This window comes from Triturus cristatus, chromosome 4_2 (genome assembly GCF_964204655.1).
Source record: "Triturus cristatus chromosome 4_2, aTriCri1.1, whole genome shotgun sequence".
Classification (NCBI taxonomy): Eukaryota; Metazoa; Chordata; class Amphibia; order Caudata; family Salamandridae; genus Triturus; species Triturus cristatus.
The window spans coordinates 63,036,338-63,057,775 of record NC_140586.1 but is presented as its reverse complement, the minus strand read 5'-3'; the positions used below and the strand labels follow the sequence as shown (position 1 = coordinate 63,057,775).

General features: G+C 45.3%; 1 protein-coding gene across 1 annotated transcript in view; it reads left to right on the top strand.

Moving 5' to 3' along the window:
• The window catches only part of LOC146832981 (complement C3-like), a 1,056,379-nt gene that overhangs the window by 661,896 nt on the left and 373,045 nt on the right, over positions 1 to 21,438 (top strand). Inside the window, exons 28-29 of the mRNA XM_085600524.1 lie at positions 15,334 to 15,484; positions 16,150 to 16,313. Of these exons, the coding sequence (XP_085456650.1) occupies positions 15,334 to 15,484; positions 16,150 to 16,313 (315 nt within the window). The remainder of the gene's footprint in view (positions 1 to 15,333; positions 15,485 to 16,149; positions 16,314 to 21,438) is intronic.

Below are 21,438 nucleotides of genomic sequence, written 5' to 3'. Positions count from 1 at the left end.
GAACAGCCGTGAAGATCGAGGGCCGCAAGGGCTGGATTCATTCAAGTCATATCAAGAAATTCCATGGACAATCCTCGGATATAGACATTGTGCCCTGCACTCCCTCACAGACTGATTCAAAACTTCCTTTGGTGGAAAAAACTGAAAGCGAACTCTACAAAGTTAAGTTGAGGCCTAGAACGTCAGACGGTTTGATTGTTTAAGTCCTCTCCTAGGTGAAGCGGTTGAATCTGTCTCTGACATGTATCCTCTAGACCTGAATCATGGACAGTCACGAAAAATGATGAAACGACAGGCGTATTGTAAATCACTGCGTAGCCACTGTATAGTGACATTATTAATCTTGTTTTCTTTAAGTCTTTTAATAATTATTACTAGTATGTTGTTGCACATATATTACCCTATTGCCAGAAATGTTCACAATGTTATTGCAGAACATTCTTTTAGTGACTTACCCCCGCATGAATTGTCCTATAGACTTGCGCTGCGCAATAACACTTTCATTAGTATGTTACATCATTCCCATCAGACTAGTAATGTAACTAATTGTTGGGTGTGTGGCCGACTCCCTCCCTATCAGAATTATGAAGGAGTCTTGCCTTTCTTTCCACATCCATTTACACATAATGGCTCCTGTGGAGCATGGTTTAGTTTAATCAATTCCATAGACTCAGACACAGCAGTTTACCAAGATCAGTGGGTATGGGGAAACCTGAACCTAGTTTTACTCAAGGTCTGCTATCCTGACAAGGAGGGTCGCCCCAAAGGAACAGGAACTAATCTAGAAAATGAAGTATATGGATTAGGTAATTTTACACCTAATCTCATGATTCTAAATGTCGTAACCGAAGTTGAACTAGTCTTACCCACCATGTCAGTATTCCCAGCAAAAGGTGAATTGTGTGTAAGAAAGGTTGGTTCCATACATATGGGCCATAGTAAATGCACTACTACAGTAGAATTCAGTGATCAAGGCAAATCCTCGTTCAGAGCTTATCGCCACTCCTACTTTATATGTGGTCAGACTGCATATATGCGTCTACCTCTAGATTGGGATGGTACCTGCTACATTGCATTCCTTTTGCCACCTGTTTTCCTAGCTCCTCCTGATTATTACAGAAATATTCATTTAGTACACAAGAGAGAGCGGAGAGATCTCCCAATTGTCGATTATACTGAGACGGCATGGGACAAGTATGTAGATTTCAATAAAGGCATCTTTCCCTATATAGGTACTGTTACTAATAGTAAACTAATACGTAGATTAACTAGAACCCTTGAAGCAGTAGTGAACGAAACTATTTCCGCCTTAGGCAATTTAACAGAAGAGCAGTCTGCTATGCGGATTGTTGTGCTTCAAAATAGTCTTGTCCTTGACGTTATCCTGGCCGATAGGGGCGGAGCTTGTAGGGTCATCGGATCAAGCTATTGCATTTTCATACCAGAAAATTCGCCATCTGTATATAAAGCTATAACTCGCCTTCACAAGATTGTAAGCCAGATACACCAGAACCCAGGCACTTGGACTTGGTCCAATTGGTTTTGGAATGTGATATCAGCCTGGGGATGGAGAGTTCTATCCTTCCTAGGTATTGGCCTTCTCATACTATTCAGTTGCTGTCTATGTCTGCAATGTGGACCAGCGATTTGTGGTCTGTGTGCCACATCGTGTATTCCACCACCAAGATTTCATTCAAGACCCCAGAAGAAGAAAGAAGAACAAATGATGCTATATGAACAAATCGATGGATTAATGAAGATTGATGTCTCTTGATGGGCAAGTAGGGGACAAGGAGGGAATGTGGAAATATGGATTTTCTGGTCAGTTATGTCCCCTATCTTGGACCCCAACGGTTTCATGTATAAATCACAAGTACATGTATGTTCCCTCCAGTTCCAGTTATGAAGACGCAAACACATGTGCGTCCACCGTCAACATGCCCTCTGTCAGATCCGCCATGAATAGGCCGGATATTCCCTTCCTAAGTACGAAAGGCCACCGCCTTTATATGGCTCACTTATGCCATTTTACAGTCCAGGCAAGTAGGCCCTAATTCTGTCATCAAAACTCTTCTTGCCTTCTGCCTCTGAAAGCTCCAGTCTGAGCCTGCATCTGTGACCATGAACTTTGTCTCATTCTCTGCGCGGCTCATGAAGCCTGACATCAGCCTATTCTCTGCCAAGAACTGTATTTCACCTTCGAATTATCTGCTTCCCCCTCAGCCGATGCATTCCTGCCTAGTAGTTTAAGTAAACATTCTTCCAGCTACCAAGCAAAGGGCCCGGCTTCTCTGTCTTAATACAAGTAATTCATAGTCCTATCACCATGGAATATTTCTACCCCCTCGCATTTAGTGTAGACACTTAGACGCTTGTACACGCACGCACAGTCAGTATAGAATAGATTCTGTCCGAGAGTCCTTCCTTTGTGGATAACATAGTTCTTTAAACATAGGATGTTAGATATGATTTGGGATTAGGTTGACTTGACCCCCCAGACTTTTTGTCTCCACATGTAGAGCTAAATGTCAAGTCCCCTTCACCCCCTAGTTACACGTCAATCACACGTCATAATGCTGCGCGCGCATCTATGCCAAGTATTATCTTATAGATCCACCTATACATGACATCACAACCAATTATGTTCCTTTTTACTCCTTATTACACCCATTTTTGGGTTACGTAGATATATCGTCATTTTCCTTATCAATTGTTACGCCTACTGTATTCGCTTCATTGTAATATATGTACTATAAAAGCCATTTCATGTCAATAATGTATGTACTTCACTTCCTGAACCTTCGTGGTGACGGAACTTGGAGCATCCGATTATAATCGAGTATTGGAATAAAGCCCATTCCGAACCTCTAATACCACGGATTCTGCCTCTCATTTTACTGAGCTATTTTATTATGTTTCTGTATCAAATTCAGTCCCGGTAAAAGGAAAATTATTTACCACAACCCAACGACCTGTTATGACACTATAAGATACTATAAGCAACTCAATGAAAAATTCTAATTAACGTAACCCCTTAACTGCTGGGCCTGTTGCTCCATGCTGAGACTTTTCTTTGCTATTTGGCATAGTTCACACTTAGGGCTCCATAGCTATTGTTCCAGATTAGGTATCCACTCAAAATGTGCATCCGTTTCTTTTTGCAAGATTCTTGTGATTCTAAAGGTACCCTGGAAGGGACCCAGAAAATAGGCAAAATATATCAACATTTTGAGGTTTGTTATTTAAAATAGGGAAAAATACTTCAGAGAAAAGTATCTGGTTTACTGTACTAAAGTCATCATCTTCTCAGCTTTCAAGAACATGCAGAGCTGAATCAGAAAACCTAATTTTGTGTACTACAGTTTTGCCATTTTTTTAAGAGGTAACCTATTTTTCCTATTTTTTGTGCTCCTAACCTACTTCCTGTTTGTGGTATGAGTCAGTGTGAAACCCATGGGTCACCAAAATAAGATATAGATTTCAGAAAAGTAAACAAAATGACAAATTCATCAAAGGGTCTTATGTGCAGATCCCTTAAGGCTTTCCTAAGGAAAATAACAGTTGAAATAAAGAAATGTTGAAAACGTTCAGGGAAAAAAGGCATTTGTGACAACATTTTCATCTGTAACTTTTTGTCATAATGGCTTATTTACAAAAGTAATTTGCCGTTATGTCCGCTAGTACTGAGTATCAACTAATTCATAAAGTGAAATATAAAGAGTGAAAAATGGGTATGTAGAAACCTTTGTATTTCTAAAATGGGCTTAAGATATGGAGTTTAGGAGAAGAGGTATTATGTCCATTTTTGAATTTGTGGGTACTTGTACTTTTGTATGATTTAGAGGATATGTTACTGAATGTCATGTTTTGTATGCACTGGCTTACATTTGAAAGGCAGAAATGCAGCAAAATTCAGTTGGTAATAACAAATGTTCTGCTATTCTATACTTCCACAACTCTCCCGATAAAAATTGTACCTTACTTGTGTGGGTAGGTCTACTGCCCACGTCAGGAAACGGCCCAAAACACAACATGGGCGCATCACATTTTGCCACTGAAAAATATGGCTTTTTTTCCAATGTGAGTAGCTTTAGATTTTGAACCTTCGCTCAGCCAGCACCCAGGGGAACCTAGCCAACCTGTACATTTTTAACAGCTAGACACCTAGGGGTATCCAGGATGGGCTGACTTGCATGGCTCTCACCATGGGGCATATTTACAAGCCTCTTGCGGCACTGGTGCATCACTTTTTGTGACGCTCCGGCGGCACAATTTGGTGCTCCATATTTACAAGGACAGGTAAAGCCACCCTGAGTTGCTTTTCGTGTCCTTTTAAATACATATCCTTTTCACACAGCACTTTGTGTAAAACGGGGAATTCCACGAGTGTTGCAATTGAAGTTTCCACACAACACCCATGGATCCTGCTGCATTCCCAGATTTACAAGGTTTTGTAAACCTGGGACTGCATCAGAATCCTACACCTCCCCAGGGGGAGGAGAAATACTTTTATTTCTCCTAGTTATTTCCTCTTTCTATGCATGCTGCATTATGCATCACACATAGAAAGAGGAAAACACCTCTCATGATTGTTTTTGTGCAGGAAGGTGTCCTTTCTTGCACAAAAACAATCATCCCTGCAACGCAAGCACCCTTGCACAATGGTGCATGGGTGCCTGCATTGGCGCATGGCAGCCAATTGTGCGCCAGCGCAGAGGAGAGTACAGGGATTCATCACATTGTTGTAAATATGACACATCCCTGTGTTCTGAAAGTAATGCATCACTATGCAGCCAAATGGCTAGCGACACAGCGCTGTGTTACTTTCTCGTAAATAAGACCGCATTTTTTTATACCTAGAATCCTTTGCAAAAAGTAAACTTTGTCTAAATAAACACATTTTCCTCACATTTCTGTGATGGAAAGTTCTGGGAGCCACAAATTTCTATCCACCTGGCATTCCCCCAAGTCACTTGATAAAAATGGTGCCTCGTTTCTGTGAGTAGGCCGAGTGACCGCGACAGAAAAGGGCCCTAAATGCAGCATTGGTACATTGCTTTTTTCCACCGAAAAATGACCTTTTATTCCAAGGTACGTAGGTGTGGATTTTGGGCCCTAGCTCAGCTGGCATCTAGGGAAAACCTAGCAAACCTGTACATTTTTTAAAACTAAGCATCAGGGAAATTCCAAGGAGGTGTGACTTGCATGGATCCGTCAAATATGTCTTACCCAGAATCTCCTGCAAACCTCAAATTTAACTAAACAAATCCCATTTTCCTCACATTTCTGTGTGCAAAAGTTGTGGGATCACCAGGCTAGCACCAATCTCCTAACACCCATCATTCTCACTGGTCTCCCAATAAAAATGCTACCTCACCTGTGTGTGTAGGCTGAATGCTCACAACAGGGAAGGGCCCTAAACATATTGCAGAGGCATCAAAATTATCAATCACAAAATAACCTGGTTTTTCAAGAGGGTCACCTGGGTTTTTGATTCCGGACTGTGTGGCCATCTAGGGAAAACTACCAAACCCAGACATTTCTGAAAAATAGACAACCAGGGGAGTCCAGAGTGTTGTGGCTTGCGTGGATTCCCTAACAATTTCTTACCCAGAATCACCTGCAAACCTCAAATTTAGCTAAAATAATCACATTTTCCTCACATCTCTAGGGTGGGAAAGTTGTGGGATCACTGGACATGCACGAATTTCCTACCAACCCAGCATTCCCCCCAGGTCTCCTGATAAAAATGCTACTGCACTTGTGTGGGTGGGCCAAGTGCCCACAACAGGGAAGGGCCCTAAACGTATTTTAAGGACATCAAAATTATCTATCCCAAAACTACCTGGCTTTGTAAGGGAGTCACATGCGTGTTTGGTCCCAGGCTTGGCAGCCATCTAGGGAAACCTACCAATTCAGACATTTCTGAAAACTAGACACTTGGGGGAGTCCAGGAAGGTGTAGCTTGCATTGATCTCCCAATGTTTTCTTACACATAATACCATGCAAGTCTCAAATGTAGCTAAAAAATCAAATTTTTCTCACATATCAAGTGAGGTATCATTTTATCGGGAGACCAATGGGACTGCTGGGTGGTAGGAAGTTTGTGCTTGTGTAGTGATCCCACACAGAAATGTGATTTTTTGGGGGGGCTAAATTTGAGGTTTGCAGGGGATTCTGGGCAAGAAAAAGGTTGTGGGATCCGCTCAAGCCACACCTCCTTGGACTCCCTCGAGTGTCTATTTTTCAGAAATGTCTAGGTTTTGTAGGTTTCCCTTGATGGCCGCGGACCAAAAACACGGTGTTCCCCTTGCAAAAACAGGCCGTTTTGTAATAGAAAGTTTTGATGTCTCTACAATATGCTTTGGGCTTCCTTGTCACCGGCACATGGCCCACCCATATAAGTGAGGTAACGTGTTTATTTGGAGACTTGAGGTAACACTGGATGGAAGAACGTTTGTGCTTTCCTGGTGACCATACAACTTTCCCACACAGAAATGTTAGGCCAATTTAATTTTGGGGGTAAAAAACATTTGGGGATCCACTCAGGCCACACCTTCCTGGACTCCCCTGGGTGTCTGGTTTTCAGAAATGTCTGGGTTTGGTAGGTTTCTCTAGATGGCAGCCGAGCCCATGACCAAAAACGCAGATGAGCCCTTGCAAAAACAGGTTGTTTTTAGATATATAATTTTACTATCTCCACAGTAGGTTTTGGGCACTTCCCTGTCGTGGGTACTTGGCTCACCCACAAAGTGATGCACTGTTTTTCTCGGAAGACTTGAGGGAATGCTGGGTGGTAGAAAAGTTATGGCTTCTTGCAGATTCCGGGACGTTTTCTACAGGAATTGCAAGGAAACTTTGTTTTTTTAGGCAAAGTTTGAGCTTTGCACTGGATTCTGGGTAAAAAAACCTGATGAGAGCCATGCAAGTCATGCACCCCTGGACTCCCCTGGCTGTCTAGTTTTCAAAACATGCAGGTTTGCCTAGATACCGGCTCAGCTAGGGCCCAAATCTACAGCTACCTATAATGACAAAAAAAACAAGAAATTCCTAATAAGGCCGATGTTACCACTACCGATACAAATCTGTTACTCATTATTTAAAGTTAATTCACGGGGTAGAGCTTTCCTGGCCTGAAGATGGCCGCTACCTAAGCGAGCTCCTCAGTCCGCCACAAATATCCTACAACATCCTGCACCTCAAACCTGTTACACTCTCTATAACCTGAATTGGTGCGCCTGGTTGAGCCTGGCACGGCTGCAAGCTGAAATCTGGCTCGATGAAAACCAACAGAGCTGATAGATTCATGACACACCTGATGCTGTGAGGGAGGAGCGGCCTGTGACTGCGTTGGCTCAGAAGGGGCTGTTCCAGGCCTGCATGATGGAAGTCGCAGCCTGCGCAGCGGTGTGGACGGCAGCTGCTGAGTGACCGGTGAGATTCTCTGGGTCGGTGCTGGTCAGGGTGTGACCTGCGTGCCCTGATGGACAGAATCCCTGGTGACCCTGTGGCATCCGGTGATCAGAGTGGGCGTTCTGGGCCTCATACCCATGAAACCACTGACTAAGGCTGGTAAGTGCGGGCCCTGGCAGGGGATCTGCTGGGGGATTCCGCAGTGGGCCGGACTGTTGAGGTAGTGGGCTGGTGGCCCTGGATGGTGCCTATCTGATTGCAGGATCCACGCTGCCGAGGTAGATATTAGTGCCGCCCTTCAAGCCTACCCTTCAATCCTGGGTCTGGATCGGACTCTGCACCAGAGAGATCCTGGCTTGTGGGGATGACGCTGGTGGCCCGTCTTTACACTCGTGGTGCCATAGTTTTTGGGAGGTGCCTGGTGACCTAGATGTGGACTGTGGTGCCTACATCCCACCCTACACTTGCACGGCCGCACGCTGACGCCCTGTCTGACCAGATTGCACCTGCTGAAGCTGGCGGTGCTATTGTTGTGCAGCGCTCCCGTGGTACATGGGTGAGTCCCATACCTAGCCAAAATTTGTGATTATCTGAGCTCAAAGGACAACCTCATGTATGTGGGGCAACAGTAGGCCCATAGCCAGGGGTGCGCAGACCACACTGCAACTCCTTACATTGAGCCATGCAAAAGCGACTTGCACCGGGCAGGGTCACCTGCGATAACGAGGGGTAGAGACACTTCGGTCAAGCCCTCTCTGTGACCACACAAGACCTATTGTATTATTTTCATAAAATATTTCTCCAAGCTGCCGTGGGGGTACAGGCGGCATTTTAGTTGGAGCCCCTAGATCCACTATACGTGTTTGTCTCCATTTTTCATGCTCCCCAGTAGTGCAGGATTAAAATATGGTGAAAACAGACAAAACATAACCCAAGCTTCCCTTTGAACAGCGCAAGTCTCAGGGGCAGTACAGAGATGAACAGGGGGTGATGGAATCCGATGCGGAGTCCTCAGAGTCTGGGATTCAGGGAGTTCTACAAAAGATCCTATCTGCCATGCAGGTCACACTAACAGCAATTGATGGGAAGTTAAATGCTCCTATGTATCGAGTGGATAGACTATAGAAGAGAATCGAAAAACATGCAGACCGCCTGTTTGAGGCAGAGCACATGGTGTCCGATACCGAAGACGCTCAAGGTTCAGCAGCAAAGACCCAAAAACTGTTGGAGAAGGCATTGGAATCACGCCAAAGCACAGCAGAGGATTTGGAGCTGTGTTCAAAATGCAATAATCTCAGAATTACCGGAATTGCTGAATCAACGAATCCAGGCAACAGAGAGAGGTTTGTAGATAAGTTGTTGACTGACCTATTGGAACAAGACATATTCTCAGATATATTTGTGGTGGAACAAGCGCATAGATCTCTTGCACCTTGGGCGCTACCAGGGGGTGAAGCCGCGCCCCATTATAGCAAGGATCTTGAACTACAGGGACCATGATGCAGCACTGCGTAGCTCCAGAGAATTGCAGACACTCAGATATGAGGGTGCGGTGCTCTCCATATACCCGGACTTTACACCACAAATCCAGGAAGCACGAAAGAAATTCCTGCTGTCAGAGAGAAAACTACGTGAATTGAACATTGCCTATGCCATGCTCTATCCAGCTACCCTGAAGATAAACATTGGCGGCAAGCCAAAGATTATCGGAGACCCTTAGGGTTTGCAAAAGTTTCAGCAGGAGTGTGCAGGCAACTGACAGAAATCTCCAAGAGGGGACAATGGTGACCTGGCATCTTCCTCCAACCTGGATGAACCTGGTCAACCTTAATTTTTATTGCACAGTTATATTATATTATATACTGCAACCTTGCATGGACCAGGTTATTTATTTATGGAATGCTGTACATGGGCATAAGAAGACTGCATGTGCTTGGTCTTACTGCGCTGTATTTTACTCATCAAGATAAGACAACTATGATATCAGGGTTTATTTGGTACACAAGAGTTGTATGATTTGTTTTTTTCACCTACCCTACATAATTGGTGCACAGTTGACTATTGTTTGACGACCCCCTCTGCAAATGTTATGCTGTGGGGGATCCGGTTGGCTGCTTCCGTTCCTATGCGTGCACCACAATTTTTCCATGAAAATAAGATGTTTAAAAGGGATAAGGGGTAGTGATTTCTGGAGGGGGTGTGTCTAGGAAAAGGTAATGTCTTCGGCACAATTGGGGTGCTGGAGTGGGTGGGGGAGGGTTCCTGTTGGGGTTGAAACTGTTTTTAAATGACACCATTCGACATGACACTTCAGCCACACTGATTAGCAATGCGGATCTTGCCCTGTCCTGTTCCCCAAAAATGTTCACTAGGATGAAATATGACACAGACACTTAGGCCTCTAACTCTACTCACCTGGAACATCAGAGGACTGAACAACCCCCAAAAACCCACAAGTTTTGGCATATTTGGACTGACATGGTGTGCAAGTTGCATTGCAACAGGAGACACACCTCAAGCAGAGGAACTTAATGTGGGCTGCAGATGGGTGTCTATATGTATAGCCTCCACTTATTCATCCTATGCCTGAGAAGTATTCTTAATGGTTTAAAAAGGGACTCCATTTGCAGTGCTGCACGCGAATATCAACACACATGGTCGCTATGTTATCATGCAGGGAAACGTCAGTCGTACCATCTTGATGTTGATCAACGTGCATGGGCCGAACACTGATAACCCTGAATTTTACATGCAGATCTAGGCATGACTGCACGAAACGCCACCTTCAGCAGTCGTGTGGGGGGCAACCTTAACACATATATTGATTCAGCTTTTGATAGATTGGCTCACACCAAACGCTACAGTAAACAAGTGGCCATGGTGCTTAGAGAGGGTATGGAAGAACAGGATTTGGTAGATCTCTGAAGGCTGTGACACCTGGACAGACCGGAAGGCACATATTCCTCACCCACACATAATTTATTGTCCAGGATAAACTACTGGCTAGCTACCCAAGAGGTTAGTAACTGGACGAAGACAATAGAACATATGCCGAAAGGTCTATCTGACCATGCCCCCAGCTGGCTGGTGTTGATGCTGCCTACTCACACGCCCCAGACGTTTACGTGGTGCTTCCCGACAGCTGCAATGCTGGACCAGGTCTTCAGGGCTGAAATATGACAGGCCATTGTTGAATACCTTGAACATAACATAGGCAGGGTGGTGAGTAAACATTGTAGGAGGCCTTCAAGGTGACACTGCGTATGGTCTGTATCAGCAAACAAGCAGGTATCCTTCATGACATTCGGCAGCAACTCCATATGCTCGAAAAGAAACATTCAGGCATTAAAAAGGGAACCTGAGCAAGCACTAGACATGGCATTGCTAGCTACTTTTAGAGAACAGATGTTTGCATTTCAGGAGATGCTAGACTGGGAAGTTCGTTTCCTGTCATATAGACACACAGTGCGGACTTATGGTGAGGGTGGCTGACCTGGCCGCACTCTTGCAACTAAACACAAAACTTCATGGACACCAACACAAATTGTGTAGATACCAGGGCAGGGCAGGGAATGGTACGACACACCTTTGATACTACGCATGTTTACAGATTACTACTCACACTTATATTCTACACGCATTACCGCTTCTGACGACGAGATCAAGGAATATTTAAAAGACATTGCTATGGCCTGGCTCTCTGATGGGCATAGGGAATATTTCTTGCAGCCTATTACAGAGGATGAGGTTCGAGATGCTATCTGCTCCCTGCCGAATGGCAAGGCCCCAGGGACGGACAGTTTACTAGTAGAATTTTACAAGGAATTCAGTGACTTGATAGTCCCACATCTACTCAGAATGTATGCGGAGGCATATGAGCAGGATATGCTCCCCCAACTCTTTGGGAAGCACTGCTAGTACATCACTTAAACCAGATAAGTGTCTGGATCAATGTGACTTCTACAGACCACTCTCACTTAGTAACACAAATGCTACAATTCTGGCGAAAATACTAGCTACCAGGGTACAGCCTCTAATGCAACACCTAGCCTTGCCTATAAGGATTCATTCCCACCCATTCTATGACACACAATCTGCCTACAATTTTTGCACTCTTTCATCAGCTGGACCCTGATTTGCCTGTAGCAACTGCACTGTTGGACGCTGCCAAGGCATCCTATTCTGTGGAATGGAGATTTATGTTTGTGTAAACTAGGGATCCCCACACCATCCTTTGCTGGATTCAGCTGATATACACTGAACCAGCTGGTAGACTCCATATAAATGGTAACACAGCAGACCCATTACACATTTATAAAGGGACGCGGCAGGGATGGCCAGGATCTACAGTGCTGTTTACTCTGACTCTAGTGTCTCTGGCATGTAAAATAGTCCAACAAAACGTGGATACAGCACTAAGGTTTCTATTGCAGCCTACCAGCATTGGTTACTATGCCGACGATATGGTCCTTTATGCGAGTAACTCAGCAGACAACCTAGCGCCATTGATAGGGGAATATATTGCTATGAACATTTCTCCGGTTTAAGTATAAACTGGTCCAAATCACGCAACAATTCACATTCGAATTTCCCCAACTCTGGCGAAAAGATTTGGTCAAATATTGGGGATCTGGGTGCATTGTATCCCAGAGCTGGTGGTTTGCGAGAACTTTGAGAGAGCACTGTCTAAACTCGAGGATTAGGTGGCCCGATGGAACCGATTGCCATTGTCCTTGTCTGACCGAATAGCAATTCAAACAATGATTGTGCTACCACCACTATGTGCAGTGGGGGGACTATAAAGTACTTGTCAATCGGAAAACAGAACACCAACCACGTTCTGATGGCAGATGAAGGTGTTGAGCAGGCCATTAGCAAGTCCATGATTTCCTCAGTTAGAGGCACAAACATTCTACAGCAGCTTGACTAATGAAGTAGTAGTCTATGGAAGGTAGGTATCCATGCACACCCATTGAAAGGTTTACTTAATGGCAATTTCACCTCAGTCATTCTCCCACTGTTTCACTTTTGTATGGTACCATATAAAGCAATCATGAAAACACAGGGCTGGTTGGGATGGGCACTGGCAATAGTAAATGTGAGTCTCCTGCCTTTTTAAATGCCAAGAGCAGACTTTACAAGGATGACATGGTTGAGTCTTTTTAGCTGTTGCAGGAATGAGATTGGCAAAGTGTCACTCCTGCAGCCTTGCCACATCCTCCAGAGCATGTAAAGTGGAGGCTGATGCTTCTGTAGCAGAAAGACTTTAATGACGGACAACAGAAAGTCAAGGAAAGACATGAGTCTTCCTGTGGTTGCCTGATGATAAACAACATACTTATTTTATGTTACCATCTCGATCAGGTGGTTAAACAGTTTCTTGTACCAAGTGTGAGTCGAGTTGTATGATTCGCATTGTGTAGCTGAAGAACCTGGTCGAAGTTATCCTCTCTTCCCATGCACTTGTTGTAATCAAGTATACAGGTAGGCTTGTGAACTTTGGCCATCTGTCCCCAAACCATGATGGGAAAAGTTCTCTCATCGTGAATTGCAGTTAGCATGTACACATCACACCTATTTAAGAACTTGACCGCGAGCAGTTCGTTGGAATGCAACGCAGTGCTCTGGAGCTTTAAGACAAACAAGCTGCTGTGGGAATCTTTTGCAGCAACAATGAACTGCACCGCAGGCCACAGTGCCAGTTTTATACAGCCCACTGAAAAGCTCTAGTTCCGATTAGAAATTGTCGCCATAAAGGTTATAACCTTTGTGAAGGAGAGGCTGGACAAGCTCCATACTGTCTTCCCTGTGACTTCTGGCATAGGATATCAACCTATGGGGCTGAGAGTGGAGTCCTTCCCTGTATACACTCTCAAGTGGTACACATAGCCAGTCAAGCTCTCACACAGCATGAAAAGCTTGATGCCATAGTGAGCTCTTTTGTTTTCAATGTACTGCCTGGCTGGACAACAGCCGTCCTTTGTAGAGGATCAAGGACTCATCGATGGCTATATTCTTTCAAGGAGTATTAACCTCTGGAAACCTGGCAGACAAATGTTCCACGATAGGCCGAATTTTGAACAACTTGTCATGGTCTGGATGGTCCTGGGACATTGAGGTAGAATTGTCATTGAAATGCAGCTTGCGCCGCAATAGCAAAAAAATGATCTATGCTCATGTATGATGTTAAGATGGGGGTTAACCAAATCGTGCAAGTCAACTAGTAGGATAACAAGGTTGGTTTATGCACTACCTCCATTTCAAACGTGTGGCCAAAAAATGTCTTCAATTCCCCTAATGATGTGGGAGTTTACTTGTGTGCCCTAGAAAGAGGTCCGAGAGTTCCTCCATGCTCCCTCAGAAATTGTTTGGCAAACAAATTTGTTTGTTGCACAATTTGCTGCAGGGACTTAACATCCTAAAAGAGGTGGACGTAGTCAATTGGCAAATAGTTGGCCGTATTGACTTTTCATCCAGTGTTGCCAGTGAAGGACGGAAGTTGGGACTGAACCAAATTGGGGGCTGCCAAGAGAGCACTCCTCCTGTGGACAGGTGCCTGCTCTGTGGTTTGTCTAACCTGTCACTTTTGTCCCGCTGCACAGACTTTGCTTGCGAAGAGACAGCACAACTGTCATCACTTTTTTATAGATGTGTGGTTTCCCTGGGAGTAGATCTTGGCCCCCAGGGAAACCATACATCTATAAAAACAAAATCAGCCCCCACTGGGGTTCGGCCCGTGAGCAGGAACACTGACCCCATCAATATATCAGATTTTATTTGCCTTTAGAGCCCAGGCAGGTGGGTGATCATGCCCCCCCAGGGGAACCTAACATTTTGATTCCCAAAATGTAGGACCCTTGAGAAGGGGGGGGGGTGGATGGCTCACTTCCACGAGGGCTGACACCCCCAGACCAACTCCCTGGTGTCTAATGGGGTTTCTTGGCCATGGATCGCAGAGCGGCCACTCTCCAGGGCCATGAAACCCTTTCAAGAAGGCCTCGTTGGACAGGGGAGACCTTTCCCTTTCACAGGAGGCCTCCCTGAAAGCTGGGAAGGCCTTTTTCGGCTTGTCTTCTCTACCAGAGTCGAGGGTGACCTTACCTGTTGCTTCCTCAGCTCCAATGGGGAAAGTTGCGATGTCAGCTCACCTCGCAGCGCACTGACGTCACAGATGGGTGAGAGGGGGGTGAGGAGAGATACAGGAGCGTTTTAGCTTCTCCCCCAGGGATCATTTTTTTAAAAACAACCTCAGGTGATTTGCAACGGAGGATTTTGACCAGCCCTCCCTGGTGTCCGCCAATGTCTGTTTCAGGCACCAGGGAGGTAATGCAAGTATTGGTCATGGGCTGACAGATGCATCAAAGGGGTTAAATTTAAAAAAAACATCTACAAATTATACAAACAATAGTAAAACAAAATTATTGTATGTACTAAAGCACATTAAAATTATTAATAAATGAATTTCTCTTCAACTATATTATTGAAAAGGAAATTAACAACAACGATATTCTTAACAACAATATTACTTACCTGAAAAAACTATATTTCTGGCAACAATATTTCTGCATCACAATATTTTTGTACCGGGATATTTTCTTCCAATATTTCTGTCTTCCTATATTTACAACTCAATATATTGTCCAAATACCAAGAAAAACACTCAGGCATGACCTCCCATTGTTTTATTTTGGATTATTAAATACAATATGCACTAAAATTAAAACATCAAATCAAATCAATGCTGGCAAATGATAATGGTTAAGGTGACAGTGCAAAAAAACACAGCGGGTGGACTCCAGTTATTTCCTTTGCTATTCCTGTATTTAATTGATAACACTGATGATGTTCTGTTGGGGCCAAGTTTTTAATACTGACTGTAATTAACTTTCTGCTTCATCTTTTCATTTGTTTATCGCTTAGAGTTTGGAAGGAAGTATTTCGAAAGCTTCTGATTATTTGTTGAGGAAGTACCCAACCCTTACCACATCCTATGCAGTAGCTATAACCGCTTATGCTTTGGCGATGGTCAACAGACTTCCTAATGACATAAAGCTCATGGATATGTCAACGGGTGAGTGGCCACAGCCTGCTTTACTAACTGAAGATAGGAAACGAGAGAAGAAAATAGGGAAGAACAGGAGAGTGGGTGGGACAAATTTTGTTAAAGCGAGAGCTGTAGGACAAGGAATATGAGCAACAACAAAGGTGAGGAATGTAAACAAAAAGGATGCATGTAGCATTTGCAGGAGCAGTAGAAAGAGAGTTCTAGAGCAGGGGAATGAGCAGCCATGAAACAAGGAGTAAATAATGGGATTGATTGTTGAGCTGCAATGATAAAGAGGTCTTAGGTGAAGGTCTCTAGTCGTGAGGGCCCCTTTGTCTGTAGTACAAGGATAGTTGAAGCACTGCACTTTGTTAACAACTAGTACTGCCCAACCTACATCCTTCTCCTATCCTTAATTATTTGTATGCTTCATGTGAGAGTGGGTCCTTGCAATATTCTGACAGGCTGCAGTCTAGTAAACTTCTGGAAAATAATTATTGAGAATGGTGATACCCTTGTTTTGAAAATATACCTATACTCTGGGTCCAGCTACAGAATCAACACAAAGTCTTGCCAATCCTTCATGACTGAAGCACAGTGATGAGAGCAGAAAATAATTCCAAGCAGGATGGTCTTCTTTGAGCCATAAATATTCAAAAACTTATTTCTGACCTTTTATTGGTTTTTTGCAGGTGGAACTCAGTGGACTGTTCCCAGAGATAACCAGTTCAGCATTGAAGCCACCTCGTATGCTCTCCTTGCCCTTGTGCGCATAAAAAAGTTTGAAAAGACAAGAGGGATCACGCAGTGGCTGAATGAGCAGAGGTTCTACGGTGCTTCTTACGGATCTACCCAGGTGAGGTACACACATTGGGCTGCCACTATATAACTCCCCGGGCCTTGCATTGTCCTTCTTCACTAGAAATTCCATCTCACCACAGTGATAGCATGCTCTTCCACCTCTTGCAGCTTGTGTCAGTCCAATAATAGTCCTAAAGCCAAAAACTGCACTCCAGAGTTTTTTTTACAGTAGCTCCAACAAGCCACCAAAACCTCTATAAATGCAAAAGTTGTTAAAATAAATATTCTAATGAAACAATATAGGTTATACATCATCATCATCTTTATTTTGGCTCTGAGAACCATCAAAGCATATAAGACCAAATACAAAAATTACAGAAGCGCAGTTTAATTACAAAACTGAATTTGCTACAATATGGTTAAGTAGACTGGTATAAGTTCCAAACCAGATTACATCCTTTAGCACAAACGGTTGATGAATCTAAAAGAGTACTCCCAATAATATATCTGCATATTAAAACAGGGTACCAGAAAGCAAAACCCGCAAATAAAGCCCTGGGTAGCTCCAGAAGGGTCCATTATGCCATCCACAAACTGAAATAAAACCGATAGAAGGGGACTCAGATACGTTAGTTATCAAAAAAGAATTAAAGTGCATAATGCAAATCGTCAAGCAACACAGTGGATAAATAAGATTTAAAAGTTCATATAAAAACAAATAACTAAAACCCAATTTCTAAACAGAACATGATAATCTGTTTTTCAATCCCCTGGACCGAGGCATGTCTGGCCTTACGCATTTGGAGACCTCCAGCTTCCCTTAATGCTTCTACCCAGGTGTACTAACATCAGTGGCACAAATGCACTTAGACCGCCATATCCAGGCTGCCTGAAGGTATCTTTCAACCTAAACACCACCAGCCTGGAAATGTTAGATCTTTAGATCCTAGTGGCAACCAAGTAACCCCTAACACCCAAGGATATACACAGAGGTAATAACCATGGCTGTTGAGTGTCTAGCGGGGACCCCTTTACCGAGGCCAGGGCTGCGGCCACAGCACTGAGACAGCCTGGACAACCAATAGCCGATGATTAGTGCACCATGTTTGGCCCTCACGGAAACCTCTGGGTGCTGCAGCAGGTACTCCAACAAGAAGTGGGGGGTTAATGGCAGCGCCTGGTGGCTGGGAGGGGGGTTACAACAAACAAATGATGGACGGAATGCTGACAATGCAGACATTCTCCCCCAGTCAAGAGATCTGGGTTAAATCCATCGTTCTTTTGCCCACTACGCCACCCCAGTTTAGACATGGCCATATGCAAATCAGTCTTGACTCTGTGCCTCATGGGAACAGTCCAGCCCGAACTGCCAAGCCATGTCTTCCCTGGACCGGAATCAAGCATCCTAGGACCGGTTTCTGGCTATCAGCCGTCATCAGCCAGGATAGCTTGACTCCAGTGGTGTAGTGAGCACGGGTCCCACGTCTGGGTTAAAGAACGGTGATGGATCAAACCCAGATCTCTTGACTGGGTGTGAGTGTTTGATTGGTTCTGATGCTCCGTCCATCACCACCCCCTTTTGTACCGCTGGGAGGAGCTCCTCTCATTGGGCGACATCCCACTTGGCCTCAGCACAGGCAGCAGTGGGGACCCACTTGAACATCATTAACCAGAGGTACTGTCAGTGGGGCAGCACAGTGAGGGTGCAAGGAGCGGATCAGAAGTCCCCACATCATCATGACCGGCGGTAACTGGCTACTGCTACATGACCTAAGAGAGTCCCGGATAGGACAGGGGACCTTGACCACATCCACTCACCACCCGCATCCCAGACAACGGCGCTGCAGTTGACAAGCCCATCGGGGTGTGCACCTAGCAAGACAGCTGTCTAATCGCATAGCGGCCACGGTCTCGTGGGATCTTAGTGGGAACTCTGGCAGCGGCACACTCTGCCGGGCAGAAAAGCAGACGAGATGAGGCCAGCCAAAGAGCGGCCCTTCTAGTGACTACTCTGAGCGGCAGGGACCAGAGGCTGGGCTGAGTGCCCACTGAGATGTCTTGGCACACTGGAGGAGTGCCTTCTTCGCCAAGAGAAGGATAGACCAATTTCAGTGTACATCTGCCAACTTGAACTTCAGCACAGACGAACAGGGTGGGAGGTGCACCACACCTCCAGCATGGCACAGAGATCAAACAAAAGGGTATGCAGCTGAAATTGGCTGGGAATCTGCCTTGATGAACTGATCTGGTGGGCAGCCCACCCAACTGACTCTTGCATTTTCTCCGGGGTGTTGTCTTTTCCAACAAAGTACACAGCACAGTCAATATGGGGAAAGTCTCATGCAGGAAGAACCCTGATGTGTGATGTGCCCAGATGCTGGAGCTAGTGGATCACTTGATGGGAGAGAGCATGGTGAACTCACAGCAGGGACCCCAGGCAGGTCCTACCCTCCAGGACATAATTTAAGACATTATTACTTCTAGGGAGGTCCTTGAGATGAAAATTGACACTGCAGTTGCAAACATGAGCATTATGAAAGATGATGATCATCATCATCAGGTTCAGCGCTTGACTGTGATGGAACGGGAATTGGTGGAGGTCCCACCCAAGCTGAGCTCCATGAAAGGGAGACTATCTGAACTGGAAAGTAAAGTGTGCACGTTGAAGCTTTGGGCAGAGGATACCAAGAACAGATCCAGGCACAATAATATTAAAGTTATTGGTTTGTCTGAGTGAATCAAAGGAGTGAGTATGGTGGATTACCTCATGAGGTGGCTGAGGGATGAAGTTGCAAAGGAGGGGCTATCACAGTTCTTTGCCCTGGAGAGGGCACACAGAGTCCTGGCAAGACCGCCTCAGCCTGGAGCTTCGCCATGTTCAGTAGTAGCCAGACTATTAAACTACAAGGACCAGGACCAAATACTAGGCCAAGCCAGGCTGTGGGGAAAACTGAAAGTGGAAAACACTAAAGTGATGTTATTCCCAGACTTTACATGAGACGTACAGCGCAAAAAATCCTCATTAGCGGAAGTGAAAAACCAACTATGGCAGATGGACCTGTCATATGCGATGATGCTCTGGGCTTGGCTCCAGGTGGTGACTCTAGAGGGCGTGCAGTTCTGCTGCACTCCACAGAAAGTGAGGGACTAGCGAGACAAGCAACTTGCATATGCAGCAGGTGCTAGGACCCTCCACAAGAGAACAACAAGGAGACCATGGATGAGAGGGAGCAGCGCCGGTTGGCCTAGAGTAACCCCGACTCGAGAGGGGGTGCAGCAGGAGCAGCAGAGAGCAGTGAAGGTGGTTGCAACAATGAGTAGCAGCGGAGTGAGCCACATATCCTTGAAGAGGGGTGATGGAGCCAGGAGTTGGAACACTGACCCTAGATCCAGTTTGTCTGGACTCTCAAAAGATGACCTTGCGAGAATCATGGATGTGACCTCGGATGAAATAATCTGAAAACATCGGGGAATATTTTCTGTTTGACGTAAGATTGTAGAAGATGAGGCAAAGGAGGATGGGCTGCCTGTGAGAGAGATTAAAGATGGTGGTTCCCGTGGCCTGGAGATAGATGTGCATGGGGGATCAGGTGGGAGAAACCCGGCGGGGAGCACTGGTTCCACATGCCAGCTCAGATTAGTGTTCATGTGGGTACGTCTGGTTGCCTAAGAGTTTGGATGTGGGGCAATAGCCTGTTTGTCCTGGGTAAACGGGGATGGGAGGAATGTTGCTGTTTGTTTGTTAGGGTATTGAATGGGGATTGCATCCAGGGGGAGAAACATAGTCAGGGGCTGATCTCCCATTGGAGCAAAGGAGCGTCACCCCAATGAGCTGCCCCTCAGAGCCCCAGAAGTGAAAAATATAAATGGTAATTTTTTTTAAATAACTTTAATTGTCATTTTCACAATGTATAAATGAACATTGATCAAACAAACATTTCAGCCAGTAGGACAGAGTGCATTCCACACACTTGACATCATGTAAATGTGTTGTACTTGTATAGCGCACTGTTACCCAGGGGTGTCCTGGCGCTGTACTCATACCGCTGTGGAACCCTTCCTGGCTTTTCCCTGTGAAATGTCCACTCCTGGGCACCCCCAAGGTGAAGCCAGGCAGCCCAGCGCTGTTGGGGCCGTTGTGGAGATTAAGCAAGCTATTGCCCAGAGTTGCAGAGTGTGACCCATGATTAGAATAGGCACCGAGGCGAGAATTAACAGGTCCGAGGAAATTGAGCCCAAGACTCGCCGAGGCAGGAATTGAACCCTGGTCCCGGGCCAGACCTCTGCATCAGGGTCTGCCGCTCTAACCATTGAGCCACACTTCTCCAACAGTGCGTTGTACAGTTATGAGTCTGGAACAGCATGCCATTAACTCAGAGACACAGAGAATCAATTGGTTCCTGCCCTGTAAAAGACGTTGTCTTAGAAAGTAGGATCATGGTACTGTGAAAGTATCCAATTGCAATAACAGCTGGAAAACGCATATAAACCTATAACAATGCAGCGTTCAACCCACCCCGGTATGTTCCAACTCATCCTGAGACTAGGCCTGGGCAAAAATTTCGTTCCGTTCGCGGAAATTGCGATAATTTGACATTTTTGCGTTCCGCGGAGAGCGCGAAAATGTCAAAAATTCCGGTTTCCGCAGCTTGGCGATAATTTGTTTCTTGCTCGCGCTGTAAAATGATACATTCTCGCGCGCGCGCGATCGCCTTACCTGAATCCCTGCGTTCGCCGACAAGTTTTCTTGATCCGGTCGCGTTCTCCATGAGATGTTGTATTGTTTTTAGCCATTTGCGCTGTCTCGCGACAGTTCGCGCCCGCAGTGACGTCATGCGTCGCGCGATCACGTCTTTCTACTCGCGATCATGCACCGCGAGAACAACTCAAAACAAGATGGCCGCGCCCGCAAGCAACCACATGGGTAAGTTGGCGACCCGCAACCATGCAGAAAATCTCGCGAACATGCCGGAAAAAAACTTCCGCATCTTCGCGATATTTCTGCTTGTTTGCGATAATTTTAAACATTCTCGCGATAATTTGCGAAGGTTAATTCCGCAAATTCCGCCCACCCCTACCTGAGACTCATCAGCTTCAGTTAAGCCCAATAGGTACTGATGGTACAGATCCCATATGTCTTGGGTGCACATTGCGCTGGCATCAAAGTGTTATAATTTTCG